This window comes from Phacochoerus africanus, chromosome 7 (genome assembly GCF_016906955.1).
Source record: "Phacochoerus africanus isolate WHEZ1 chromosome 7, ROS_Pafr_v1, whole genome shotgun sequence".
NCBI lineage: Eukaryota > Metazoa > Chordata > Mammalia > Artiodactyla > Suidae > Phacochoerus > Phacochoerus africanus.
Window position 1 is genome coordinate 63,535,372 of NC_062550.1, and position 9,710 is coordinate 63,545,081.

General features: G+C 43.9%; 1 protein-coding gene across 2 annotated transcripts in view; it reads left to right on the plus strand.

The window, feature by feature from the left end:
• GPR19 (G protein-coupled receptor 19) overlaps positions 1-5,549 on the plus strand; it is a 39,311-nt gene extending 33,762 nt beyond the window's left edge. For both annotated transcript variants that reach the window (XM_047787514.1, XM_047787515.1), the window contains one exon: positions 4,230-5,549. In XM_047787514.1, the coding sequence (XP_047643470.1) occupies positions 4,246-5,499 (1,254 nt within the window). In that variant the 5' untranslated portion in view covers positions 4,230-4,245 and the 3' untranslated portion in view covers positions 5,500-5,549. The remainder of the gene's footprint in view (positions 1-4,229) is intronic.
• Positions 5,550-9,710: the final 4,161 nt, after the last annotated feature.

The window sequence follows — 9,710 nt, forward strand, 5'->3', positions numbered from 1 at the left end:
GTCATATAGTAAAAAGCAAAATCAGTCAAGAGGTATTCTTCCAGAGAATTAAATAATCCTTGAGGAAGCCTATTTAACAATGTTCTCGTCTGACATTTAAAAGATAGGCTTTGCTCTCTGTACCTTATTTTCAAGTACTGGATAATTTTTATTAACACATCTATCTCATTCAGTAAACCTTTATTAGTATCTATATACCCCAGGAATATAAAGACATAGTCCCGATCCTTAAGGAATTCATAGCCTAATGGGAGACAACATTCAAAATAAAAATTACAATATAAAGTGATAGACGTATTCCCCCCCAAGTTTCTGTCACTCTAGAGGTCCCCCTAGTCCCTTGTCAATCCATCCACGATTTTCTCCACCTCTATATTAAAATACATCTCTTAGAGACCAGTAGATGAATAATTCCTCTCTTGGATAATATATATATATATATATTTTAATAGGGGCCCTCAAAACTCAACCCAGTGGAATGTGTCATGTGGCAATCTCAGAGCTGGTTGGCAAGAGACAGCCTGAGCAGGAAAGAAGGGAAGAAGCCCTTCCTGTCGCTGCTAAAATTACTGAATGTGGATGACCCACATGTAATTACCAATTATGCAGCCCTTGTATTTCAGAAGCACTGCCTTGAAGATGGATTTATTTCCAAATTAATGGAGTAAGGGAAATCCTTCTGAACTTTTGCTTTGGGTCCCTAGAGTTTAGTTTCAATATGGCAGACCATGCTTTCTGGGAGGGGGTGCAGGATGCTGTGTCAGGTCACCTACACTACCTTCACTCTCCCTTAAATGAGAGTGGACCTGGATGACTTCAGTTTCACCTGTCTCCATGGTCACCAATGTTTCAGCTCCTTGAGCACACATGGTGATTTTCTGCGTTTAATTCTCCTAGCAGAGCCACCTAGAGTAGAAGGCCTGTGTATCAGTTTTCTGTCTTTATGGATTCACTTCAGTAAACAGTCAATAAATAGTCATTAATGTAGAGAACTTCAGTGGAAGATGTAGAGCATGCACAAAGAATAACACCCTTTTCCCAGGACCCCACCGTTTATGGGAGAAGACAGAAACATGAAGCAGTTCTAAAGCAGTGATGGTTAATCTGGGTTGCACACTGGGGCTGCCCGGGGAACTCTGAGGTATCCTGATGCCCAGGCTGCACAACAGAACAATTAAATCAGAATCCCTGAGGGTTGGACCCAGGCATAAGTATTTAAAGTTTCCTGGGAGAGTCCAGTGTGTTTCTACACAAACTGTGGCCCTAAAGCAAAACAAACTGGGAGGAGCAACAAAGTGCTCTATGAACATGGAATCCATGGCCCTTTGGCCTCCGTTAATATTCTGATCCACCTTTCAGCTGTATGACCACATTTCAGCCCACGAGTGCTGTGTCAGATCAGAAAACAACCTCTCCTAACCATAGGGAAAATGTAGGTCAGTTTGATTATAGGGCATTTAGAGACTGTATAATCTGGGGGGTACAGCCTGCAGAAAACTTTGTCTCCAAGGGGGAAAAGGACCCAAAAAAGTCAACCTAGAAGGGTAACCCTCAAATTATTATACATGCCATCTCTTTCACTTGGAATGTTTGGTTTTTGGTTTTGTTTTTTTAACTTCTTCATCCTCCAGGTCCTTAGGGCTCACCTCACCTCCTTTGTGAAGGCTTTTCCTTTCCGTCCTCCTCTCCCAAAAATTGGGTCCCTATTTTTTTTTTCTACCGCTTAGCCCTTATCTTTTAATTATAATTATTATAGAATTTAGTTATAATAAGCAGACGCTTGTTATACATTTACCCTTTAATGGGCCTTACTTATCTCTATTGCCCTAGTACCTAACAGTCTGTTGCTTACTGAGTGGCTAAACAGCTGTAGTACTTTTAGGTACAGTCAGAAAAGTCATACCATCATTGGGGATGCTTTGACGCAGGAATCCTCAGGCTCCCTTGTCCCATTTCTGAGCAGTGGGGTCTTCGGCTTCCACATGTGTATTGTGTGTGTGTGTGGGGGGGGGGGAGTTGGCCAAAGAAAGTGGTGGACACCCTCATTGGTGTAAAGCAGCTGGAGGAAAGGATGGAAGAAGGCCCTGCAGCACTTTGGTGGTAGTGGCAATCTTGAGTTTCATCTACAGAGTTTTGCTGTGAGAAGAAGAAGGAAACAAGGAAGTTCACAGGTTTCCAAGTATGTGTGTGAACTATGGAAAAGTGCCCACGCCATGGCCTCCTATTTATTTAGGCCATAGGCATCTTCCAAGAGTTTAGAACAACTTCTGTCTGGGAAAACTACTTGCCTCTTTTGTTTTTAAACTCTAAATCTTTTTTTGGGGGGAGGGAATTTTGTAGGTTTTATACAAAGGAAGGTGAAAAGATTACTTCCATTTTGTAAGGATGACAGTCATGCATTCCAGATTTTCTAGGACAATGCTAACTTTAAATCTTAGGTCCTGTTTTCAGACTGTGTATCCTAATTTTTTATATAGCAAGTATGAGTGCTATTCTTATGATTTACTATCATCCAGCCAGCCGTTGCTTAAAGGTCGTTTAGTAATTAAAATGTCTAATTAGGGAGTTCCCTTCCTGGCTCAGCAGTTAATGAATCTGACTAGGAACCGTGAGGTTGCGGGTTCGATCCCTGGCCTCACTCAGTGGGTTAAGGATCTGGCATTGCCGTGGGCTGTGGTGTAGGTCTCAGATGCAGCTCGGATCTGGTGTTGCTGTGGCTGTGGCTTAGGCCGTTGGCTACAGCTCCTGTTAGACCCCTAGCCTGGGAACCTCCCTATGCTCCAGGTGCAGCCCTAGAAAAAGAAAAAACCAAAAAAAAAAAAAAGGGTCTAATTAACTTACATTGCTTTTTGAGAAGTTAAGTAGGCCTGCCTCATGGCCAATAAAAGTCTTGTAGGGAACACAGAACTGGCTTTTAAGTACATGGCCTTGAACTTTAGATTTTTGTTGAATGTGGGCTCTTGGTGAGGACAGTATATATTAACACCCTCTCTCTACCACAACTGATGGCAAAATCCTTCAAGGAAAAATGGGTCATCGAGAACTCTTCTCTCATACAGAACTCTTCTTTAATCCCACCTCTAAAGCTCAGAAACATTTCTTTATGAGGTGTAGTCATAGGAGCACACTGAGAGGGTGGGAAGCCCTGCTGGAGCCTGTTGCTGGGTGCCCTCCCTTGTGCCACTGGCCAGGTGGGATCACTCTGGTTATTAGAGATTCAGTGACTGTGTTTTCTCTTTCAAATGCTTAATAGATTCAGACCAAATTAAACCTTAATGATCTGACTGCACCCAGAGTCACCTCAGTTTTAATTGAATGGCCCATAATGATACAATCTTCTTCCCTATTAAAAAGTATAACTTGTTTTTCCCTTGCTGACTAGTAGGAAAAAAAATTAAAGGCTGAGTAAAGTTAGCGTTGGTTGTTTTTACTCATCTGAATGCCATAAGGTTCTAGTAACCCGATTACATTTTTTAGGGGACATCTTGTATATTCTTCAGTCATTTTATGAAACAATTACAGAATAGTATCAAAATATGTCTGATAGGTGGCATATCATCTTTTGAAAAAAATAGGCTGTATGCGTCATTAAATTAGGAATGACTTCTGGCTCATATAAAAGTGTTATGTTTCTCCATGTGCTTCCATGATGCTTCTGTAATGGAAATTCTGCAATAAGTAAGGAGAAGGTCCTTTTCAGCAGCCAGCTAGTCAGTATTCACAGGTTCCCGTTAACTCTTTCCATAGCTGACATCTGTGTGCTTCCATCTGCCTGGCTTTTTCTCCCTTGCAGCCTTGTTACTTTAGTGTTCCGACATTCAGGAACTTCTCACATCCTTCCCGGAATTCCAGTTCTTCATTTGGGGGTAACACCCTTACCACGGGCCAGATTTGAGCTCTCTACACCTCTGTGATCCCCAGTGTGTGAAGGGAACAAGGATCAATATAGGAGGGGGCTTGCTGTGAGTTCCACCACATTTGACTGAGGGTCAAGAGACGGAGGAGGCCAGGGAGAGCCTGAGCTGGGATCAGCTGAAACAGTCCTAAAGAGAAAGAGAAATGGGGCCAGAGCTTTTTCTGGAGAGTAGTCATGTTTTCCTGCCAACGCACACATCCTACTCACTGACAAATGACAACCAATCTAAGCGTCAAATAAGATCGTTAGCCTTAGGAATCAATCCATGTAACACCATTTTAACAGGAGGCCTCATTCTTCTTTTCTTATCCAGAACTAAGAGGAAAAAAATGAATATGGTTTTTGCTCACAGAATGGATAACAACAAGCTGCCTTTGGTCGTTCCCACGCTTCTGGTGCCCCTGCAAAACCACAGCTGCACGGAGACGGCTGCCCCTCTGCTGAGCCGGGACCTGGCGGCACTGTCTGGGGAGCCTGGCTGGATGGGCAATGGGACAGATCTGCAGCCTGGACCGCACCCTGGGGAAGTGGCCACAGCCAGCATTTTCTTTGGGGCCCTGTGGTTGTTTTCTGTCTTTGGAAACTCCCTTGTGTGCCTGGTCATCCACCGGAGCAGGAGGACTCAGTCCACCACCAACTACTTTGTGGTCTCCCTGGCATGTGCGGACCTCCTGGTCAGTGTGGCCAGCACGCCTTTTGTCCTGCTGCAGTTCGCCGCTGGCCGCTGGACACTGGGCAGCGCCATGTGCAAGGCTGTGAGGTATTTTCACTATCTCACCCCCGGCGTCCAGATCTACGTTCTCCTCTCCATCTGCATAGACCGATTCTACACCATTGTCTACCCTCTGAGCTTCAAGGTATCCAGAGAAAAGGCCAAGAAGATGATTGCAGCCTCATGGATCTTTGATGCGGCCTTTGTGACCCCTGTGTTCTTTTTCTATGGCTCCAACTGGGACCATCATTGTAACTATTTCCCCCCTTCCTCTTGGGAAGGAACTGCCTATACTGTCATCCATTTCTTGGTGAGCTTCGTGATTCCCTCTGTCCTCATAGTCTTATTTTACCAGAAGGTCATCAAGTACATTTGGAGAATAGGCTCGGATGGCCGAACCGTGAGGAGGACCATGAACATCGTCCCAAGGACAAAAGTGAAAACTGTCAAGATGTTCCTCATCTTAAATCTACTGTTTTTGCTCTCCTGGCTGCCTTTTCATGTCGTCCAGCTGTGGCATCCCCATGAGCAAGACTCTAAGAAAAGTTCCCTGGTTTTCACAGCTATCACGTGGATATCCTTTAGTTCCTCGGCCTCTAAACCTACTCTGTATTCAATTTATAATGCCAATTTTAGGAGGGGTATGAAGGAGACTTTCTGCATGTCCTCGATGAAGTGTTACCGAAGCAATGCCTATACCATCACAACTAGTTCAAGGATGGCCAAAAAAAACTATGTTGGCATCTCTGAAATCCCTTCCACGGCCAAAACTATAACCAAAGACTCCATCTATGATTCATTCGACAGAGAAGCCAAGGAGAAAAGGCTTGCCTGGCCCATTAATTCAAATCCACCAAATACTTTTGTCTGATTTCTCAGAATTCTTTCAATTATTGTCATGCACCTGTGATTAAAAAGTTTGTAAAAACAGAAGCTACTTACATTTTTTTTCAATCAACTTTCTGAGAGAAATGTTTTATTTTGTAAAGTGCACTCACTATGATTTTAATTTTTGTGGATTTTATTTTAGTTGCTTTTTGTTTTAGAGGAAGCTTTCACCTTGAGCTTATGGTCTGTCAGCAGTCCCTTTACTATGTTAGTTACATACATTAAAAAAAAGAATGCTTTCTTACTTTTTATTTACCATTTGATCCAAAAAGTATAAACCATGTACATAATCTTTGATTAATGATTCAAAACCTGGCTTTATTCTGTTTCCTTTTTCTCCTTCCTACTGAAATTTTGTAACTTCTGTTCCAAATGAAATCTCCTATGTGACACACTTCAGAGACTTGTATTTTTTCTCCTAATCAACACTTAGGAAGTGTTAATATTGTATATGTTTTTACGTTACCTTCATCCAAGTAACCACTGTCTGGATCTGTTAATGGAGATCACTCCATATATTAGAATATACTGAAGCTTGCTGGGTGGTCTTCTGTGAGTGAATTTTAATCAGAATTCTTAGAAAAAAGAGCTAATAAGAGTTGCCTAATTTCTGTTTCTGTCTCTTTCTCTCTCTCCCTCCCTCATTTTCATTTTCCTTTGCCAGCGGATGATTCTTTGAAAACATTTGAAATCGCCGTGGTGTTTTCCTCACATCTCTGTTCCATCTAAGCTGTGTCTAGGATGTTTACCTCCCTTCTGAGTTCAACTCAAGCAAATGAGTAGGTACCCTTGCTGGGCAAGCCCAGAAAATGCCAAAGGAGAAGTGCAGATGGCATCTCTGTGCTCTGCAATTCAGACAGGCGCTCTGGCTGCCCCTGTGCTGGGACAGCACAGGCAAGGAGCATTTCCTTCTTTCTCTGGACTCTCCGACGTGAGGCCCTTTCTCCAGCCAGTGCTTTCTGCCCCTCATTTCTCTCCAGGATAACGTCATTATACTCTCTGGAAGCTCAAACTCTTCTTTGGCTCTGGTAGCTCAAGATTTTCTTCTCTGATTGCCAGGTTGACTGGTGTGCATTTTCACACCCTACTTAATAAGAATTACAAATACTAATTCCAGTTGCTCAGCAATTCTACCTGTATTATGTTATACTCTTACAAATTCTGTCATATCCTCATTATCATGTTTTATAGATGAGCAAACTGGAACTCAGAGTTATGTGACTTGCCTAAGTCAGAGGGCAATGGAGCTAGTTTTCATACCAAAGTCCCCTAACTGCAAGTCTGTCACTCTTTTCTTGACATGACAGGTACCTCTCTATGGCACACAGGAGTAGCCAGACCCATCCAGGCCTCCATGGGCCTCCTGGCTGCTGCCTGGGTGGAAATCTGAGGTCTACGAGAGCAAGGCATTCTTAACAGGAGAGTCCAGAAATGCAGCAAGCTGGCCCTCACCTCTTCCTTGGCCGTGGCTGGGGTCCTGGCCTTGTGCTGAACATCTGACATAGGAAAGAAGCCCATATATCCCACCTCCCAGACATAGGGAGACAAGATTGGGCTTAGCATGTGGGGCATGGGACAGAGCAATAGAATATTCCATCCACAAAATATCTGCAGAACTGATGGGTTTAACTAGAGGTGCTTCCTTCAATCAACCAAGTGAAAAAAAGAATGTTTTGTATTTTTCTTCCTTTTCTTTCTCCTCCACATATCCTTCCTTTACCCTGTCAACCCATGGCTCTAAAATGACAAATTGAGTCAGATGTTGATGTCATCAGGCCCTTGAATTTTATTGTTAAAAAAAATAGAAGAGACCTCTGCAGTACTTTGATTTTTTAATTTATTTAAGTTAGATTATAAAAAGTAGAATTTAATTTGATTTTATTTATATGTGTATTTTAGGTCTCAGTTTAAACCAAAAAGGCTAGATGATTACCTTTTTTTTTTTTTTTTTTGGTCTTTTTAAGGCCACACCCATGGCATATGGAGGTTCTCAGGCTAGGGGGTCCGATCGGAGCTGTAGCCACCAGCCTATACCACAGCCACACAGGATCCCAGCCGTGTATGTGACCTACACCACAGCTCATGGCAATGCCAGATCCTCAACCCACTGAGTTAGTCCAGGGATGGAACCTGTGTCCTCATGGATGCTAGTCAGATTCGTTTCTACTGAGCCATGAAGGGATCTCCCACTAAGCTTCATTCTGTCTAACAATCTGTGAGTTTACCCCAGTGGGTGGAAATTCAGCGAGACAATCTCATACAAACTCTTTTTTTTCTTTTTAGGGCCACACCCGTGGTATATGGAAGTTCCCAGGCTAGGGGTTGAATCAGAGCTGTAGCTGCCAGCCTATGACATGGCCACAGCAACACAGGATCTGAGCCATGTCTGTCTGTGGCCTGTGCCACACACAGCTCATGGCAACGCCGGATCCTTAACCCACTGAGGGAGGCCAGGGATCAAACCTGTGTCCTCATGGATACTAGTCAGGTTCTTAACCCGATGAGCCACAATAGGAACTCCTCATACAAACTCTTTTTATTGAGGTTAGTTTTTTAAGAAATCCCCCCCATAATGACAAATTAAGAGTGTTAATCAAAGTACAAAGGAGAGAGGGCTAAAGTCTTATGACCAATGATAATTCAACTATATTTTCCCAGCATGTTGATAATTCACATTTTTTTTTTTAGTTTAGTTTAATATTTAGGATTCCTGCTGTCTTAGTTGATTTTGAACTTGGAGGAAACTTGATGTAATGCACAGACTGATGACGATTTGCTTAAGTCCTAGCAATACAAGAATACAATTCACCGTAACTCACACTTAGCTGCTGAGCACCAGAGTTAGGTCCCAGGGAGGCAGGCTGCTGGAGGGGAATAAGAAAACAACTCCAATCTTCTTATTAGGCACACAGTGAGGTGCATCCTAAATGTGGATTCATGTAGCCTCCAAACAGGAGTTCAAGAAAGGTAATAATGGGGAGTTCCTGCTGTTGGCACAGTGGGTTGATGCTCTGGCTTGTCTCTGTGGGGACACTGGTTTGATTCCCAGCTGGGCACGGTGAGTTAAGGATCCAGTGTTGCTGCAGCAAGCCTCAGATTCAGTCCCTGGCCTGGGAATTTCCATGTGCCATGGAGGCGGCCAAAAAAAAAACAAGCTAACAGTGGGGAGCAGGGCTCAGAGGAGAGCAACTACCCTACCTGGCTCTAGATGCCCCTAGATCTTCAGAGGAGGGCATAAGCATGCAGCCTTTGAGGTGGCATTTGAATTTCCCCTTTTCTAATCTTCAGTGAAAAATGCTGATCCCACCAGCCTGTTGCTCAAAGCTCATCAGCATATCCTGTTTGGATGCACTTCCCCATGGACCTTCCATCACAGGTCTCCCCAAGATGCCTGGAGCTGATGCCCTGGGCCAGAGCTCTCAGCAAGGACTACATTACCCCCAGGGTCCTCCCCCAAGCTTGTGGGGAGCAGTCATTTGCCAGATAAGGGTGGCAATTTGCCTCTTCTGGTGGACACAGGGCTTTGCTTCACCTCCCCGCACCGTCTGCCTCCCCAGTCTTGCTGCCACCTGCCAGACTCACTTTGAAGCAACAGAAGCAAGATGTGTTGGAGTTGCTGGGCCGGGATCAGCTCAAGGTTACGCTCTTCTCTAAGAACCATGTGTAAAAGAAGCAAAGAATTAGACTGAGAAGAGCAAGAGGCGAGATGCTGGGAGACCTAACCCAAGCAAACTCCTCATTGTTTGGTGGAGGAAATTAAGTCCAAGAGGTCATATTAGGGGTCACATAAAATGCCTTCTACCAACCAGTCCAGCATTCTTTAACTCTGTCATTCTGCTGGTTGCAGCATGATTCATTGATTGGAGGGTAAAGAAAAATCCTCACTGTGTTCAGAAGAATTTGAAGAGAATAAACCTTTCCCCACTGTGCAGTGAACTTGCCGATTCCTCTGGAACAGACAACCTTAGAGGGCTGTGACGTGATAGCCATGGAAACAAACTGACTTCGTCCTGCTGTTCGCAGAGCGACCGCGTGGTGGCACTGTGGCCAGCAGGCAGAGTCCATCTGTTCAAACCTGAGGTTTCCAGGAAGTCTTGTCTCATAGCAACAAGATAGTGGAAATCGCTGAGCACCAGAAGCAGCTGTGGACTAAGAAATCAGTGTGTTCAGAACACCAATCATCTGGAGTTCTCT